The sequence below is a fragment of the Anser brachyrhynchus genome, assembly GCF_964034855.1.
Source record: "Anser brachyrhynchus genome assembly, chromosome: 17".
Taxonomy (NCBI): domain Eukaryota; kingdom Metazoa; phylum Chordata; class Aves; order Anseriformes; family Anatidae; genus Anser; species Anser brachyrhynchus.
Genome location: NC_137710.1, coordinates 9,415,358 through 9,435,506, shown reverse-complemented (window position 1 = coordinate 9,435,506; position 20,149 = coordinate 9,415,358). Strand labels below are relative to the sequence as shown.

Here is a 20,149-nt window from a genome sequence, read left to right as displayed (position 1 = left end):
TCTAAGCCACAAAAAGAGGACCATGGGTGAATTTAGTTTGCAACTTGAGATGAATGCTTCTTACCATCCAGGACATTTGCATAAAATGGCTTCCCCTGTTCTTAGTTTCATGGATAAACAAAACAAGTCTTTCAATGTATATTGAAAATAGCCATAAGGATTTGCCATCTGAAGCAGCTGTACATTTTGCTCCCTTTCCATAGCCATTGTCTACAAGTAAGCATTTCTCAAGTGGTCATCTAGAGGAGCTGGCAGAGGGAAAGCTCAATGCCTAGCCAAGCTGACTCTTCAAGTAAAACATTTGGACAACACAACGATGAAAGTTGTGGAGATATTTTGCAGTGGCTTTGCTATGTTCAGTTTTTCTTCAAAGAAATGTTCTTAAGATTTTCTTGCAGTTTTCCTGCTGTATCAAATTTCCTTCCCTCCTTCATCTATTTGGGAGAAAATTTAGTTGGTATATGAACATTTGCATGGCATATTTATTTGTGCTGGGAAAAAAAGTTGAGTATAGAGGTGGAGAAACTTGCTTCAAAGTTACAATGGCAGCTGCAGAGCTGATGAAGGACCCCCATCCCCAGTCCCTTAACTATTCATCATCTTGCAACTAAACAAAAGGATAGCCAACGGGCAGTTAAATAAATGACAAACCTGCACAGCGATCTGGCTTCATCTGCCAGAGCTAAAGCTGCTTCTTACAGTCAGTGGCAGAATCCCATCCATCTCCTCTCAGAGGCAAGCCCTGAGAGCCGCCTAGCAGCATGCACTGGTGATACACAGAGCCCATGATCTATCCATGGAGTTAGGCAGAAAGTAGTATCCAAGGTACCTATCATGGCAACATCTAAATGCAAGTATCAGAGCACTTTACAGACAAAAAGGTCTTTCCCCCAGGCTGTTTAAAATTTGCATGTTCCTGTGTAGCACTGAAGATAGCTGCAGTGGTGATTCATTAAGATAATGGTTTAAGTAGGAGGCTTAAGAAAGTCAGGGTGGATTACCATCCAAAGGGCTGCAGTTGGAGCTTCTCCACTCCAGCCTGCCACCTTCCATTTTATGGGAAGGGACAAATTCCAGAAGTCCAAAAGAGAATTATGAATTAACAGCAACTATATCACAACTACAATGCATTAAAGTACAAGAGCACCATCTCTATTCCAGCCCATCCTCCTTAGCAAGGTCAAGCACAAAATTTTGTGTTAAAAGAAAATTTTCTTTGGCATTATAAGTTATTGTGTTTTTTTTTCTTTTTTTTTAATTAGTTTGTTGGTATAGGTTCTCCTTAAAAAAACTGTGCATTTTTTAAATCTAATATTATTTTCTGTCCATCTTAGAAACAATAGTTTTCTTCTGAACAACTGTCTTTCCCCACTATTGAATAATCAGACAGGTTTGATAAATTGATTGCTCCCCACATAAAACTGTAAATACACACAAGGAAAAAAGCATACAAGTCCTTTCCACACCCCAACGTTTAATGCAGTTGTGATCAGTTACGAGCTGAAACATGTTTTCTGTCCGTAACGTGGGGTTAATGCTGAGACAGTGACAGGTAGCTAATATTTCATCCCTGCTAAGTGAGAGGCCTTTGCACAGTGATTTTGTTACAATACTCTCAGTTGCCATCTAGAAAGATGCACAGGCAACCCATTTTGCTATTCTTCTGCTCACTCGTAATAGTTGCAATAGGGCATCCCAGCGCATATTGCCCCACTCACCGCTAGCTGTGCTTGGTCTGAACGTCTTCTAGGCACTCTATCCCATGCTGATTCAGTACAGAATAGCTTCCTAGAATACAATTATAGAAAGAGTAAGGGTTTGTCTTAAAAAGGGATTATTCCAGAACAGCTATTCCTTATTCCCAATCACCTCTTCATTAGGATGGAGTTAACTGGGAACAGCTCTTCTGCTCAGATTTGTAACTTACCTTGGTCTGAATCAGTGACCCTGTGTAAATGTGCCCTTAGTTAGCACATTATCATACAGTCATTGTGATGGGTTTGTCAATAAAAACAGACTCCTAGTTGCAATGAGAGTAGAGCTGCTGTGTGGGCCCATCTCAGCTGACTTTGTTGTAACTTGGGCAGCTTACAGGATCAAGAAATAGGTTTAAAAAATAGTTGTTCCTATAATGTTAGGTCTCATCAGTACCGCATGTGACATTTTGTAACTTAGAAGTCTTTGGGTCTGCTTTGTTCAAACTTGGTTTATTCCTTAGATATATGGACACTTTAACAGCAGGGAAATTTTGAGTTCTGTAGCTTCTTTGTTTATTAAGTTCTTAGCTTGCAAGATTTCTCATCCAAAAAGGGCTGAGAAAGTACCTGGCACATCTTGGATGCTTATTGAATACATTAAATAAATCAAACGTTTTATGATAAAATTCCACTCCCCCACACCAAACAGATGTAGGTGCAAGTCAAAGAGGCTTGAAAAATTGCACTAAAATTGATTTTGCTCCAGTTTTCCCCAAAGGAAAAAATTTGTGTGTGGGTTGAGACAAAAACATGGAAAATTTCAGCTATCATGAACAACTGAGAAGAGAAATGGAAGAAAGACAGAAGCCAAAACTGAACTTCACATTCAGACTGCATAATTTATATTCTCTCTAGTGTTCTGTGTTACAGGCATTCCTGGACTTAAACGTAAAGTGAAAGACTTTTCCTTGGGCTCATCACATTTATAGAGAAAAGTGCCAAATAGCTTAATGCTGGAGCCTTCCAGCCAACTCAGGGGAAATCGCAGATCCATAGAGAACTCTTTGCTTGATAACAGATTCTGAGAGGCTGGAAAAGAGAGGACCCAACATAGCAAGGACAACAGCTACAAAATTGAGTAGAGTGTCGCTCAGAGATACTCATGAAGTCCTACAGCACGAAATTCTGAGAACATCTACCACTTGAAACATATTCAAAACCATTACATGTACAGGGAAGGAACAGAAACAGAACATACTCTGTTAAGCCTGCATCTAGGCTGTTAGAGTATGATTCGGTTTGCCCAGCTGTCAAGCATCACAGCCAGTTCTCCAACTGGTGCTAGGTATTGTTCTGTAAGCGGGGCCCCAGCACATTGGCACCTCTCCTGGGAACTGTGGCCTCAGGAGGAAGCTTTCCTGCCTTATTGCCCAAGGAGAAGTCCCTGCTCTTGGGTCCACTCTCATGCTGTTGTCACTTTACGCACCAACTCCAGGGATAAACAGCACTTCCCACTTTGACCCTCTGCACAATTTCCTATGCCAGAGGCCCGTACCCAGGTAGAAGGTGTCAGTGGCCAGAGTTCAGCCATTTGCAAGGACAACACTGGCATCTCAAGGAACTCTCTGACAAAGACAGGCAGAGCACTCAGTATTTCAGGGCAGCATTCAACTGCTGATCCACAAGACCATTTTTTTATATCCCTGCAATTCCTTGTTCATCCCACACCTCCCACATCCACACTGACAGAGCTGGTCCATCCCGTACACTGAGTGAATCAGGGATCCTATGTCAAAAAATAGCAGGTGACCCAGTCTGCAATTACTTGGTCATGGTATCTGCGTAACTTTCAGTCTCCCTTTGCACATAGGCAATCATAGTCCACATATGTATTATTTTATAAGCAACTTCTGTAATCTCTTTTCCCTATAGGACAGAAATTTAAGAGAGACGTGATGCTAATGGGAAAGGGCAATTATAAATATATGCAAGTCAGATCAGGAAAAAAAAAAAAAGAAAGAAACTGAAACCACTTCCAGTCTCTCTATCCAACAAATTCCACACTCTCATGGTCTCTGGCACTACTTCACAGTAACCCCAAAAGATGTTCACCTGCTCCCACAGCAATAAGAAACAAACAGTGAAACAGGAACAAAGAAGCTCCCACCTAGGATGACCAACATAATCCCCTGACAGTATATCACAGAGGGAAAACCTTATTATCATTAAAGCAGAGGAAAACAAACACGCATGCACACACACACAGCTCCACTGCTGTGCACTACTAGCATCCTCCCCATTTTCTATACACATCTAATATCAGGAGATTTATATTCAGGCCAAAAGCTCACGCTGGCAGGAGAGGAAAGTACTTCGGAGAAGAGAGGGGAAGGAAAAAAAAAAAGCCTACAGTTTCTTGGCTTGTGATCAGCAGGCTGGATGCATTCTGTGGAACTAGGCCAAAGCGTTAGTTATTATATTCAAGAGAACATCTGAATCCCAGCTCAAGGGAGCCGAGTTTGTGGCTCTCATTTATGCTGTATATCAATTGAATATCAAACCACATTTTCCGCCTTCTGAATAATAAAGCTTAATAGTTTGGGACTCCCATATGGTCTATTGTTAAAATATTTCCAAACACTGGCTGCTGCTTTATTTCTGAAGGAAAGATTTCTCTTTCCTCTTCAAGCTTTACTTGTTTAAAAGATGCTTGTAGCAAAAGCTAAATATATTCATCTTTTAAATATTTCCAGAGTTCTAAGGAGGGCTGAAAAATGAGGGGATAAGGAAAAGCAAATACATTTTTTAAAGTGGCTCTTTTTTTTTTTAATGTCACATGCAAATGTTTGTTCCAGGCAGAAGCAGCTGGTGCCACCAGGCTCTGCTGTTCAGAACAGGGGGTGCAGGAGCTTTCAGAACCCATGAGCTGTTCTAACAAAGGAAGACCACACAGACTCAAGCCATTCACAAAAGGACCCAGGCCGACTATTTGACTATTACTTACAAGGAAGCTTGGCCAGTAATGTAGGCAATAAATACTGGAGAAACCTGTTCTGTGCATAACCCAGGTTTGTCTTTTCACAAGTCCTGCTCTCTAATTAACTACTCATTCCTGGAGGGCATTGCTGATGGATGGAGTGTATCAATTTGGTATACTTAAAAAAAAAAAAAGTTAAGAAACTTGTTAAATAATAAAAGCATCAGCATACTAAACACTGTAAACACTGTGCAGTGTGTTAGGAACAGTAACTAGTGCTTCTTCCCAGTCACACCACAGAGGAATATTCCTGTTCTTCCTATTTGGAAAAATAAAATAAAAAAAATTAGTGGCACAGAGATTCTCTAGCTCGCGAGGGCTTCCGTGCCGTGAGAAATGTTCAAATTCTAGCCCTGCTTTCACCCCTGTTCGATTAACGTGGTAGAGCTCAACCGCGCAGTGAGCAGAAGTGAAACTGCACAGCACAGCCTGGTTGTGCGCTGGGGTGAACCTCAGGTCTCCACCTCACCCCACTCTGCCCTCTCTCAGATAAGCCTCAAGCTCTCCCTGACGGAGCCCTTGGTGCAGCACCAGCTTGCATTTCTGCTGGTCACCCAGCAAAACAGGAGGTGCTGTGCTAGGCATGGCCAGCAGCACAAGAGTACAAAAATGCAGCAGCTCCTAGGGCCCAGGGACCTGCATAGAAATTTCTGCTCTCTCCGTTCTCTTCTGTTATTGCCCTCATTGCTGCTTCTCGTTCCTGTCTCTTACTGCCTGCCTTCTGCCTGCCCGCTCCCCTCCATCACCTCTCTGTATCTGCCCCACCATCACCTTCATCGCTCCAATGTGCAAGTCTTCACAGTCAGCGGTCCTAACCCTCAAACTGGCTGCTCATATTCATCAGCTGCCTCCTCCCCAGGAAGGAAGAAATTCCAGTATTTCAACATTTGCTCTCATCCCAAATTAGGGAGAAAAACTGAAATTAGAGACTCTTCGTAGATGGAAATTCATAAGTAAAAAAAAAAAAAAAAAAAAAGAAGAGAAACCTATTCATGAACATCAGTGCATTTTGTCTTATTTGAAATGGAATATTTTGACATTTCTGAAACCAAGGTTGGTTCATTTTGTTTTGGTGACCTGACCCAAGAAATTTTGCTTTGAGTCAGTACACTATTGAACTGCTTTTATTCTCACAGTGGCTTCTGGGTCTGTCTCCCTGGCTGGAAGGCAGATCCTGTAGCACAGAGGTGCCCCATGGCACAGTGTGGTCTCAGGGAGAGCTGTACGGGAATTCCAGGGCCCTTAGAGTCCAGGGGAGGACAGGTACATCAGAGTGCTGCTCTCTGAGCACCTGTGCATAGCATAGACCTGTCACATAGCATACACCCGTCAATGTAATATTTCTGGTAAAGAGCAAGCTTATTAGTTTTACGGGTGAACATAAGTCTAGAATTGGGCTTTTCTAAGAGGAAAAAAAACCAGTTTCTAATTCAAAGAAACTATTTTTCCCTGAAAAAGCCACTACAAAGGAAAACTCAGATCAGGCTCAGACCAACCACAGCAGCACCTTCCTTTGGGCACTTGAACGCGCTGTCTTAAAAGCAATCCCGTGAACGAAGCTCACTCTTACAGAAATTTCCCCAGCAGGGAACTTAAATCGCAGCAATACCAGCACCCCTCCACCTCCTACACGGCTCCTGGTGTGACCCAAGGACTGGAGGATTGAGTTAATTGACCAAGTATAACGTCTGGTTTAGAGAGGGTCTGACAAGGATGGAGGTTGAGGTTTTGCAACAGATGTCTGAATCTCGCTTCCAGCCGAGGCATGGCCGTGGCTTTTGCATTGGTTAGGTAGAGGCGAGTGCTGGTGGAGCTGCCGAAGGCTTTGAGATCTGCCCCAAACCTAAGGGGTGCCACCAGCTCGTGCTCACCAAACTGTTCTTAAAACAAGGCGAGAGGATTCAATGAGGTTTAGTGCACCTTCACAGAAAGTTAATTTAGCATTTTTCCTGCAGAATCTGTAATGGTTGTCTTGCAGTGTGTGTTTTTACCCCTAGTTCTGTGTATCCGAGAGGAGGTAGAGAGTGCATGTGGATGCATGGTTTTGATTTACTTTAAAAAAAAAAAAAAAAAGAGAGAGAGACACTTAGCCTGTAGTTTTAGTGTTGGAAACTGTAATAAACCTCTCTTTTTAAACCCCATAACCTTGTGACTGTTTTATAGTTATAAGGAATCATAACCAGAGAAAGATTTAGCCTAACAGTGATCTGCCCTCAAAGACATTAATCTGTCACATCTAATAGAAAGGGAATAAGGAGACGAACCTTTTCTCTGAGCAATACAAACAGATGGCGCATGGCTTTGGTGGGAACTTACTGAAAATTGCCCCTGTAACAGGGGTGCATTTGGCAGTGCTGTGCACCCGAAGACGCTGCTTTTGAGTCAATGAGAAAGGTATCTCTGCATGATTTCCTTGTGTTTTAAAACCTGAATTCTTTATGATCGTATCTCACTGCTTTTGTGGCTGACACATCCAACCAGCTTTCCACCCACTTTTTCACCCCCTTTCTGCCAGTAAGATTGGATCTTCCTTCTGTGTATAATTTCTACATCTTCTCAAATTAATTCTTCACTTTTGGGGAATCAGCAGAAGATAAACAAGTGCATTGTGCCAACATGTTAAAGCTCATTTTTCTATCAATATTTCAAATACAACTTCATTTGTCTGGGCTTCTGATCTTTTATTTCTTACCTCATAAAGCACACTAAAGTCTTCAAGTTAGTTTCTCTTTTCTTTCTTTCCTGCACCTTATATGGGAAATAAAGGGTTTATTTTCTCTTCACTCTTCTTCCCCCAAACCTGAATCCCAAACTTCTCTGGTTTAATATTTTGTCTTCTCTCCCTCCTTCTCTTAAGCACTGTGTTCCTCCAGACTCGCAGTGAAAACCATTTCTGGATCACTTTGCTTTGGGTTCCTTCCTGTCCTCCAGAGAAGCAACAAATGGCTCCTGGGACACTTTGCTCTGTTTCCTCTCATGGAAGAAAGCCAAAGCTTACTCAACTCTTTTCCTCAGGTCTGCCGCTCAGCCCACTAACCTATCCCCATTTTCCACCCACACCGAACAAGCTGCAAGGTTTCCAAACTTGTCTGAAGAGCTTAGCCCTAAATTCAGCTCGTTGTCCTGTAAGAGACCAGACGTGAAACCAATACCAATGCTTAAGAGTTCCCATGATATCTCCAAGCAGGTGAAGACCATTATTGTCAGATTCCTAGCATGCAACGAGGCCGACAGGGAGCACCGAAAGATACGGGGCAGCAAGAAACCAAATTCACTTGCAGCTGCAGTCCACGAGAGCAGAATGAATTCAGAGGGGCAGTAAACTTAGACACTGGTTTTCCAGACCAGTCAGGGGCAAGCTGGTGTTGGAAGACCCGAGGTAATCCCCAGCTTACCCCTCAACGCAGTCACAGGGAGCAAATGTCACTTTGCATGGTGCAGCATGCCAGCCAGGGAGCGTGCTTTAATTGCACGTTAATGAACATCAGCATGGAACCCAGCTTCCTTCCTCTCCCTATTTGTGATATAATTAAGATCCCGAATGAGCATTTTGCTTTAGCCTACAACAGTAACAGAGTGCAGCACTGGAATAACAGGAAAGGGAGAGAATAAAGAAAAAAAATCCAGGTGGTAGACACTTACTGCTCCGGCCACTGCAAAAAGTGGAGGCTTGAGTGCACATTTTTGCCTGATTGCATAGCTGTCTCTGCTACCCATCTAATCTGCTTAGAAAACTGGTTTTGAAGGATATGGTTCAGACATACCACTCGCATGGGGGGCGGGCGGGTGATGAGGGGAAAAAAAAAGTGCTGCAGCTGCAAAAGATAAAATAGAGACAACTAATTTTCTCAGAGGTTGCAACACAACCTCTCCCCCTCCTCCACATGCAGTCACTGCACTGGCAGGATAAGCTGGAGATTCTCCAGCGTAAGCAAGAAGGCACAATGAGGTGTGCAGGCCCTTCCCCACCCCGATACCCACAGCCCTTGGGGGTACCACAGAGAGCGCAGGCTGACAGCCCAGCCACTCAGAGGGAGGTGGTGACATTCCTCCGCCTGCTCCTTTCAGTTGCGTTACCATTTTTAAGGGGGGGACGTGAGAAAGGCACACTGCTAGATGTTAACGCTGAGACAATAACGAGCATGAGGGAGTTGCAGGCTCCTGCTGTACCAATTGGTGGCTGGGCTCTGAACATGCATTGTGTGATCCGATTTCTCCTGTCATCCAAGCCGTTTTGCAAACCCCGAGCATACGTTCGTGTAAGCCATGTGTCCTGAAATTTAAACAGCTGAAGGGGACGGGAGGGGTCGGGAGAGAAGAGGACCACTGGATTTCTGGTGACAGTGTCTAAAATACACATTTGCACAAGGAAGTCTCACTTTAGATAGTCACTTAGCAAAACAACTACAGCTGCTGACAGGCAAGAGGTACAGTTTCAAGTGACCATCAGACGTAAAATAGGCCAAATAAATTACTGCAGCCTACAGGGAGCGGGTGAGTGTGCTCCCACAAATGCAGCAGAGATAACAAATGGATTACCAACGGGTGACCAATGTCAGGATGAGCAGACCCTGATTTCAGTTACACCGTAGCGATGATATTACCTAAGATCTAGCAGAAGCGAAACTGAAATGAGAGTCCGACCCAGGATGTCAGGGAGGCAGCTGCTCTGGGTTTTTAATGCCTAGAATTTCAGCCCAGTTTGCTTTGTTTCAGGAGTTTAAGCTGTCTTCAGCAGAAGGGCAGGCAGCCTCTGCCAGCTGCCATGTGATCTGTAAGGGTGTTTTCTAAATGGATTTGGACTTCTTTTGGGGTGGGAATGGGGAAAAAGAGGAGGGGATTTTTTGTGATGAAGGCAGACAGCATGATAAGTATATTGGCATTTTATTGTCCCTCTCCTCAAAGGTATATTTTCCTTAATTTCCATTCCCTGCCATATATACACTTACTCTCTCCTTTGTGCTCTCCTATATGTAGACCCATCTGCTCCTTGAAAGTATGAAGAATGCCAGTTCTGGTCTTTGTGGGGTCTTTGAGCTTGCACTGTGTGAGTGCTTACTCTCTGACTGAAGTGAAATACAAGTCTTTTTCTACATGTGTATAAATAATTTTTCAGCTTTCCAAAATATTAATTGCTTACGGAAATTAAACATCTGCTAGCAATAAAATCCCCATACAAATGAGAAGATAGTTTCAGATTGACTAAAACGCTTTTCTTTGCTAATTGCTAAAAATACCACTTTCTCGTCTGCTATAATGGCAAATTCATTAGTTTGCCAATTATCAAAATATTTCAGTCCTTTCATGACAGAAAGGAAAAGGTCCAATTCATATCTCCAAGCAATTCCTACAGTCCTGCAAAACCACGTGAGAAACTGGCTGTTACGTCTAGTCACAAAAAGTTTTCAGAGCAGAGACTGACTACGTGGGTAGCAGAGTCCACCTGCACACCTCCTCTCCTCCGTCGCCCACGGTCCCCCAGGAGTCTGCCAAATTTTCTCAAGTATTATTCTGCACGCCACAGCTGCTGTGGCAACTAGGTGCTGCAAGTGCAAGAGGCGCCAAAATGCTGATAACATGAGAATGCTTAGAATAGCTGGTGCCAGAGGGAGAGAAGGGGCACACCAGCTGAATGCGCATCGCACAATGAAGTAAGTTAGTTGGGTAAAAGCCCCCCATATGGTTGCTTGGGAACATAGAGCTAAAAGGGCTTTCACTGTTTTGAGAACTGCAGATCTCCTCCAGCTTATCATCTCACTCTCTGCAACTTGATGCAAAACCATGAAAAAAAAATGGAGAAAACACAGCATTTTATTATACAGGAAAAGCGCTAGTCCTTCGCATGAGTATGTCTTCTGCATTCAAGAATCCAAGAACGAAGCTGCAGTACTTGCCCTTTATCCACTTAAGGGATGAAAGGCCAGGCCTAACTCTCTCAAGGTCAAATAGCAAGTTCAGTAGCAAAAGATGACGAGGACTCAGTTACATCCAAATCCAGTTCTACCCATCAGATCGAGGAGACGTTAAACACCCTCGTGTGTCAAAAATGACTAATGCCCTCGCAGGTCAGCCTGTGAGAGAGAAGTGGGAACTCACACGTCTCCTTCCTCTGTCCCCCACCCCTCTCTTCCCACTCCAGTGTCGTTCCAAAGGCCACGTGATGAGATTTCCCTAATCAGCAATTAAACAGTTAACGCTTACATTACAGCAGATGGAACTGGAGTTGCTGCAGGGAAGGTATGCAGAGGGAAGGAGGAGAAAAGAGAAAGCAATGGGGAAAAAGCAGGCACAGAAACAATCCTGAAGGAAAGCAGTTTTCCCACTAAAAGGAGTGATTAGTTGACTAGACAACGTAACCCGTTACCCCCAACGTAGACTTTGTCTAGACTCGGATAAAATGCTGTATTATAGAACATGCTCGAGAGGCATCGTGGAGGCAAGGCTCACAGCCTTTAAGCTAGCTTGTGGTAGCCAAGGCAGAGGCTAATTAGGACGTGTTCGCTAACACGTCCTGATGTTCCACGCTTCAATCCTTGCCCAAGAACTCAAGGCTATGCAAAGCAAAGGTCTCTGATGTTGTCTCAGTGATCGTAAGGGCAGCGCTACGACATGGTGCAAAGAAATCAGAATGGTGAGGATCAGCCCGAGTGTTACACCCAGAATTTTTCATATGCTCATTGAATGTCTCTGAATATGTGTGTCTAAAATATTCGTCAGTATCTTACTGTTCAACCTGCTGTGACATTTTTCCTCTAAAAATCTAATCAGAGCTCCAAATGCCAATAGGAAAAGAGGCCACAGGCTAACAGCCTACACTCTTGTGAAACTTCTCCTTTTGCTCCAGTGTTTGCTCAGGCAGATTTGGGAAGGAGGGGGTGGGGGGAAAAGAAGAGAGGGTGAAGAAAAGTGTGCCCAGGGCCTTAGCAACACCATCATTTTGACAATCCATTACCAGATTTGTAATTAAAAGCAAGTCCCACCTCACTAGGGCAGCCAGATGCATCCACAGAGAACTTGTTCAGAGACTCGTTACAATAAATACCAGGAGAATTACGAATGTTGTAGCTTCTTCTTAACCCTTCCAGCAGTATTTCGGGAACCGCCTGTCAGTTTGAAAGACTGATCGTTTTTCTCTCAGCTTGTTGTAGGCTCTAGGTGTGCCCCTAACCAAATAGGCTTACCACTTAAAAGCTTAATTGCACCTGTGGCTTAAACCTTATCCCAGACAGTATTTGGGAGCATTTGGATTTGGGCGTTTCAGGTGTGGGACTGGGGCCTGCATTCACAAACAGAGCTAGACAAGTCAGAGTAGGAGCCCCTGCTGAAAGCAGACTATGCCAGGGAGACAAGGATAGGGAAAAAAATAGTGCTTTTCCCGTTTTGATCACATTTACCTGTATTTACATTTCCAAAGTTGGGTCTGAGTAACGTCCACCTCCTTGTTTGTGACTGAAGGCAGGTTTCACGGTCTCAGATTTCTTTTCCACAACAAAAAAGATCAAAGTTTGAGCTACTTGTGCAACCTAGGTGTTTACAGTGAACTGGTCTAATCGCGTGGCAAGCCCTCCCTCCCTTCCGTTATCAGTCTCACGCTCGGCCCAGCTCCTTCATTCCATATGTACCAGGAAGGACGGCAAGGAGAGAGCCCACGTCTGGCTTGGATTATAACCCACCATCCCTTCTGTCTGCTCCTACCCTGGAACTAAAACACAGCGTGCTAGGGAAAGGTTTAACACATTCGCTTTTCTGCAAGGCTGGCAAGTTATTCCCAGGTTGTGTTCTTAAAGAGGTTTTTAAAAAGCAACCAAATGCCGTGTGAAGAACCAAAATAAAAGAGTAGATTCCCTTCACTCACCCTCTCAGCACTGCCCAGGTTATACAGACACATAGCGTGTCTTAGTGCCAGAGGAGACCTGTGCTGCCTTCTCAATTATTGGAGAAGGAAAGATAAATAAATGCAGCCTAATAGGAGTCCGTGCTTGCGAGCTTCCTCATTCCTGATCTCGTTCTGTCTTCATGCAAGGACACACAAACTTTCTGGGTCTCAGTTCTGTAAGCTATAAAAATGGAGCTAAATTCTAGGGTTTGGTGAAATTGTTTTAATTAATAATCGCAAAGCGCACATCTTAAGATGGAAGGAATCATATAAATATTAATGAGCTCTGACTACTGGCAGTGTGCGTGTCTCTGAGGAATCGTAAGCACCATGGATGGATCAAAGAGGGCACATAGCTCTGAGACAGAGTGATGGGAGTTGGCTCTGTGTTTAACTATTTTTTAAAGTAGATCCTCAAGACTGTTGTGGATATTCCCTATCAAGTTACAGCAGCTTTCAATTAAAATTACATCTTATCCTTAGGCAAAATTCCACAGTGTACCTTTTAATATTAGCAGGGCACATTTCCACTCATGTAGATCTTTATTCTACATACACATACCAATAGATCTCTGTAAATAGGGGTCAAACCAACTGGGAAATAGAGATTTTCACCTCATTCTGATCAAAATAAATCCCCCCTACCCAGCTGCATTACCAAATGACTTCGTGCTGTAGTGGCCATACCGTGGCAAGACGTGAGATGAGGACAAGGCATCTGCTTCGCGGTGTTAGTAGGATATGGACGAGTCCCCCACACTTCAGGCATGGGACAGACCTTCGAACGACTGTGGCGGAAAACTAAGCCGTCATCTCCCGAGCATGAGTAGCCCAAAGACTTAGGAGAGGTCGGAGCCTTTAATCACGGCGCTAAGTGGGTTTGCTGGCACAGTGACGGGGGCAGCCCCGGAGCCCCCGGGACGCGCTGCCCTGCCCGGCGGGCGCTGGGAGGCTCAGGAGGCTCGCAGCCTCCTCAGGAATGCCGGATGGCCGCAGGCCTCAGGAGTGTTTTCCAAAGAGGTACTTACGTTTGTTTCTCTTAGGGTCCAGCAAACCTGTGGGTGTTTTTTTGGTGGTGGGGGTGGTGGTGGGGAATGAGGAAGAGTTGCTTTTTTGTTGTTTTTTTTTGAAACATTAGAAGACAACAGGGGGCAGGAACCAAAGATCTTTCTTTCTGTAAGGAAAATCCAGTCTCATCGGCTGCCTCCTTACCTCTCTCAATGTAGTAAGACCCCGTGGCCAGCTTTCTGCACACTGCTCAGCAGCCAGGGACGTGGTGAGCCAGAGGGTCTTGCCTGCTTTGTGGGGGCTGCGTTTCAGTTCCTCAGCGCTCAGACCAAAGGCCCTCGGTCCAGCTGATCTCAGCCACGTCTTGTAACTTCTGCTTTTTTCAGTTAGTGCTAAGGCAATGCTGTAGCTGCCTCTGGTTTTGTCTGCGCTGAGGCCACTGGAACTGATCGCTTAGTGCTGGTAGCAAGAATGAAAATCAAACAGCATTGGCACCCTCAAGGCATTTGTAATTGTGTCCCTGAGCGGCTCAGAGGGGGTGCAGCAAAGAGATGGCATTAAGGATCCTTAACACTTCTTTGGTGAAAGGGGGAGAAAATTTTAAGATGTGCAGGACAGACAACATCTTGATAGTTACAAAGAAAAAAAGAAAAAAGCTCCAGAAATGAATTTCCTCCTGGGGTACCAGTAAAAGACTGGATGTTCACAACATATGGTGAGTGGAGGCCAAAGTAAGTTTAAAAACTTGGATCTACTTGCTGTGTTCAGTGCTAAAAGATAAGATGGATAAATCTTGCCAACAATCTTTAGGCAAGGAACTGTGAACCCAAACCAGCAGGACAGGAGGTTAATTTCTTCCCTCAGCCACACCAGGGAACAAACAGTGTTTTTATAGGAAATTCAGGCACTGATCTAGCAAATACCTCTCCATAAACTCTATCCCAAAAGAATCACTTTGGAAAAGGTCATACCACCTCCTGTTCCCAGAATTAAGTTAATTAGCACTTGTCCCTCTCTGTATAAGATCAGGGATCCTCCCACAAAGGAGGTACACAACCAAACTGTTAAAAGATATACATATGCCCTCTTAAGCAAACAGGCTTCTTTGTAGTATCACTAAGATTCCCTCTGGTCATCCCTATAGAAAAACACTCAATTGGAAGGGAAGCAGACTGAGAGATTAGCATAACCAATGCTTTGCCAGGTATGAGGAGCATAGTACTGGGCAATGGGCATGCTGGTATTTTAGTATCAGGTATCAGCAATCTCCCCCTGTCTGGATGAGTTTTACAGGGTACAGCATCAGCCTTGCATACAAAGTGAAATATTTGAACTACTGAAATTTTCTGTCATTGAATTTGAAAGATCTGTAGTGCTTTTTCCCCACTGATGTGCTTTGTTTCTCTTTATTCCATCCAGGCATTTATGCTGTATGTATTATTACACTGAAGCATTTCAGTTCCCCTCCCTGTGACCAGCTACGTGCATTGAGAGAAAGTAAATCCAGGTAAGGCCTGCTATCAGTTATATCTGGGTGCAACTGAAGTTTGATCAGCAATGAAGGTCAACACACTGTTCTGTATTTTCTGTCCACAAAAAAAGTTACACAGTTCACTTACTGAGAGAAGAAAAAAATAGCCTAGCCTACCATGTGGTTCTTGGGCACAGAAACATCTTCATGGGTTGTCTGCCATGGTACTTACTGCTGGTTTACAACAGTAGTTTAAAAACAGAAACCCAAATCCAAGTGTTTAATTACAGACATGTCCAGCATAATCTAACTCTAGCATAGCATAAACTACATAGGATGCTAAACCCCATTTCTTAAGCTGGGAGCCTTTCTGACAGACAGCCATGACTTCTTGCTCTGAACACTGCCTTGAACCTGCTAAGCAAGAAAGGATTACACCAAGGAGGGTAAGCTCCATTTCACCGGGCAGAACACAGCTTTGCAGGCCCATAAAAAGGGTCCAGAGACTATTTGTGTCGACTCCCTAAACCACAAACCACAGCTAGCCCTCCCTCTGAAGCAGTTGCACACTGTTCTGTGCAAAGCTGGAGCAAGATATTTTGGCATCCAGATCGCCTTCTCTGGGGGCCCACCCATCCCTTTCGGTCTCTTTCCATTCCTTATCACAGACTTACAGACCCTCTCCTGGGCAGCAGCAGAAACTGGAGCATATTTGCCTCCACATTTGGCACCCTTCTGTTTCACCATTACCCTGTTCTTCTGACCGGGGTCCAGCTTACCCACCCTCGCTGGGTTCTCTGATACCAAGAGTGGAGTAATACATTGAGAATCACATATAAGAAATGTAAAACTGGCAACTGGCATTTGAAGCAGAATGAGAATTCAGGATGCACTTGGCATTTCAGCTTTAAAGTTTAAAATAAACACAGCAAACCTGAACTGAAGCAAAGGAATGGCTTATGGGCAGCTCAGACTTGTCCTAGGCTTTCAAGCCAGTCATTTCCCATAAATACTCATCATTTTAAACATAAGAAAGGGGGAGAGGAGACAAAACAAACTGAGTCAACTGCTTACTGTCTTTCTGATTCAGAGTCCTCAGCAGATGTAAGACAGAAAACTATTCTATGAAAAAGTTCCTTTTTATGTATCTGGGACAGCCCCCAAAATTTTTACCAGAGGGGAAGAAGAGGACAAGAACTAAACTGCGAACTTGTCCGCACCCTAGCAGGAATTCACCCGTTTTTCACCTCCCACAGGTATCATTAGCATGCTACTGAGAGCAGAAAAAAAAAAAGCAGCTAAGATCAAACACAAGCTAGTAACAAAGCTCTTCCTCTTGTCATCCTGCAATGGACCAGAATTTCTGGCTGCAGCTAGTCTTTTCCTGAAAGGCTGGGTAAGTTCAGAGTCCCTTTTTAAAAAAAGTGCCACACTATGAACGTGCTACAGCTGCGACACAGAAAGTGCAGAAGGCAGGAAGTCTGACGTTCACACCAACCTCGGCCCCTTCACTCACACCTCTTTTCAAATAGCTTTAGCACATGGAGCCCACATTTTCACATTCTCAGAACTAGCTTTATCTATCACATTGCAAGTTGAAGAGAATTTTTTAAAATAGTACAAATCCCTCTTTTCAAATTCAAAGAATCACTCTATTGAGAGAAGCTTTTAAATTATAAAACTTACAAACTGTTCACCTCTCTGATTTTTGCAATGTGGCAACAATCTCTTTTTAAATAATCAATCTAATTTTTTAAAACTAAAATATGAATTGAAACACCATACCAACTGTTGTCACAGTCCAAAAATGTCCGGATTTTCAAACTTAAGTCCTCCCCTGTATAAAAGGGCCACACACATGTAGGTGTCAATCAGACTCTGTGGCAAAACAGAGGAACCCAGGCTGAGATTTCAGAATGGCACAGACTTTCCTGGAGAGAAACAAAGTGCCAGTCCTCACCCATCTGGAATAATTTCTGTATTTTAAAATGCAGACTTTTTGAATTTGACCTGAAGAGGCAAGTTGCTTGATTTCTGCATCTGCTGTTTTGCAGTGTTGGTGATACAAGTAGGAAAAGGGAGAAATAAATATATATAAGGCCACTCCATAATAACACCTAATATTATCATTGGGGCTGCCTTTGCAGGCAACTCAAGATCTGTTCTGTGCCCAGAAATTCTATAGCAGATCCTGTGCATTTTTATTCCAGTCTGTTAAAGAAACTATCTCCATTCCCCTCCTCTCAGCACCAGGATTAAAATAAAAGAACATTCAAAGTATTTGTGGGAAATGGCAAACAAATGGGTAGTAAAGTCTGGAGATTGCTCAGCAGCAGAAAGCCGCATGCAGAAATTAGCCATGGGAAGTAACTAAGTGAGGACAACAAAACGCAGCATTGTCCAGTATTTGGACACTCTGCAAAAGGCTGATGATTGAGTGGGAAGAGCCAACCCCACATGATACTGCAAAGTCTCAAGTACTATTTTGAATCAGGTAAACTAATATCTCCTGTACCTGTTCCAAACCATGCAGTAATACATGGTCTCTGTTTCTACAGCCTGCTGGCTGCCCGCTTCGCAGTAGCATCTATCTGGGAGAAGATCTTGTATTTTCTCTTTGTCTCTGAAAAAGGATCCCAAACAAGTGGCAGGGACACACAGTTTTAGAAGCCTTTGCGTGTTTATCTTTACTGATAAGCCTGCAATCTTTGCTGCAAGCACATCAGCTTGTGTTTGCAGCAAAACCTTATTCCAGTCAATGCCTTCCTTGGAACAGGCTTCCTCAGAACTGGGCAATGGGTTTAACCCCTGAGTGGCTGACATTAAAAGGCTCAGGTGTAAAAGACCTATTTTCCCTCCTCAAAGATGCATCATGTTTTCATACATCTTTGAAAAACAAGCAAGCAAGTAAGCCAGCCCTGCCTTGAGTCAGCAGCAATGCGGATTACATACCTACACAGATACTATCAGGGAAATTTACCCTAAGAGAGCTCCATCTTCCCAAACAGCCTCTGGTTCTGTGCAGATCAAAAGTATTGTCCATTTAAAATAAAGGGATGCAGATATCTAAATTGCAGGTTGAATGTATGAAAATTCATTAAGAGGGTTTGTTGAAATTATTTTGTCTAATTGATTGGAAACTGTCAGCAAGAGGCATTTGGATTCCTAGAACCAGAGAGTCAACCATAATTCCAAGACATCTGATCCTTTTCTAGTAGGTTGAATAAACCTGCTCATTCAGCTTTGTTAATACTCGAATTCTCAGTTCACACATACATATGCCTGCCAAGGGCAAATATCCAGAAAGTCACTAGGGATCTCCCAAAGCTGAGACGCCAAGAGCTTGGACAGCCTAAAAATTACAAACAAGTGGCTTTTCTCTGACAGCAGGTTCCATTTATTTCCTCCCACTTGCTCTTTCCCCACCTCCTTCCTACACCCCTGAGTCAACCTCCACCAACTGAGTTTCAGTTAAGCATGTGCTTTGCCAGAGGTGTTTTTAAATTAGGTTTTTAAAAGTTTATTTATAGTACACACGCACAGTGCATGATGCTTTCGGGGCTTCTGGAGACTTCAGCATTTCAGGTATGACTTTGCCAGTTAGAAGGAACATGAATTCTTCAACTGATCCGTAGAAAACCACCTCCCTTGTGTTTGCCTACCTCTGTACTCCAGCTCAAATTTGGAGTGAAAGAAAATAATTTTTGCTCTTTTATCTCCTCCCCATTATTCATAACATCCATGAGCAATGTACTGGAAATTCCAACTGAAAAAAGTTTAGAGGAAGCCAACTGATCCTCCCCAGTTGATTTTTTGGCAAAAACAGCAACCCATGAAACAATGCAAGGATTCTATGAACAACTTCCCATTAGGGCAAGAGTTGGAAAACAGTGCAATAAACAGAACTGAGTGAAACTTGCAGGCAGAGTTCACATGGTCCAACACTCCTTGCATCTGGCAAGCAGCAAATTTCATTAAGCAGTGTTTGTCCTAAATGGACATACTTGACCCATGTGACCAGTTTGTCCTTTCATAAGAAAAGTGTAACACGGCCACAAGATCACTTCCAAGCAGAAAAGCATGTATGCCCAGAAGCAAATCCCCGAGCTCAAGTCCAACCCAAAAAAAATAGTTGTGCTAATTGTTTGGCTTTCACATCTAAATGCAAACCTTTACTATTGTAGAGAGATGCCACATTTTGCTTCTTGCTTTCTGTATCTGGAGTGGGCAGTAAGTGTCCACTAGCCAGGACTTTCAAATCAAAGGGTATGTTCGTGGCTGGTTTTACAATGAGTTTGATTTTCCCTGTTCTTAAATAATGTAAGTTGCTGAAATATTGTTTCTCCAGCTGCACAGCAAATAAGAACAGAGCAAGTATTCAGAGTAATGGCTCAGAAACTTTAGTATTAGGAGGTGGCACAGAGGCGTTCTGGGAGGAGAAGAAAAGGATGTGGTAGACAATTTGCTAATGCCCAGAAACTCTCCCTGAAAAAGCTAGCTGCACGCCCGAATGCCTCAGGACAGGGCTGAGTCCATCCCTCTTTCCACAAGAGCAGCTCTTTCTAAATAAAGAGGTCTTACACGCAGGACTTGGGAAACTTAATTCAGATTAACTAAAGTTGTAAATTTAAAGTGAATGAGCTAAACCACATCTCTGTGCAGGCACACTCATTCAGTTTGAAAAGGAACTATGATTTGGTTTATCTCATTTTACTGAATTAAGAGCATTTTAATTCTAAGAGTGCCCATGCAGGATTAATGAGCTGAACAAAGGATGAAGTTACACGTTATGTTGGAGTTGAATGTGGCATAGGAAGTCCCCCCACTTCCATGCTGAAGTTAATTCTCACCCACACTTAAAAACAAGCCAACTAAAATTATAAATTTGACTTTACTAATTATTAATATCTACAAATCTCAAGCTGCATTAAAAATAGAAAACATCAACGAAACAGAATTCTGTCTCTACATTTGCCTTGTGTTTCAATGTACCAGAGCACATGTGTTGTTAAGAATAAAAGCATTAGCAGGCAAAAGTGAGGAAAAAGGACATTGATATC

The 20,149-nt window shown here is 43.3% G+C and overlaps 2 protein-coding genes across 9 annotated transcripts in view; one reads left to right on the top strand and one right to left on the bottom strand.

Annotated features, from left to right (window-relative positions):
* The window catches only part of HIC2 (HIC ZBTB transcriptional repressor 2), an 81,228-nt gene that overhangs the window by 37,898 nt on the left and 23,181 nt on the right, over positions 1-20,149 (bottom strand). For 4 of the 8 annotated variants that reach the window (XM_080559860.1, XM_080559861.1, XM_080559856.1 and 1 more), the window contains one exon: positions 1,719-1,788. The exons of the other annotated variants lie outside the window; for them this stretch is intronic. The gene's annotated coding sequence lies outside the window, so the exon portion shown is untranslated. The remainder of the gene's footprint in view (positions 1-1,718; positions 1,789-20,149) is intronic. 8 annotated transcript variants of the gene reach the window in all.
* The window catches only part of LOC308179544 (uncharacterized protein), a 135,852-nt gene that overhangs the window by 96,999 nt on the left and 18,704 nt on the right, over positions 1-20,149 (top strand). The window contains exon 6 of the mRNA XM_080559893.1: positions 15,038-15,125. Within this exon, the coding sequence (XP_080416019.1) occupies positions 15,038-15,125 (88 nt within the window). The remainder of the gene's footprint in view (positions 1-15,037; positions 15,126-20,149) is intronic.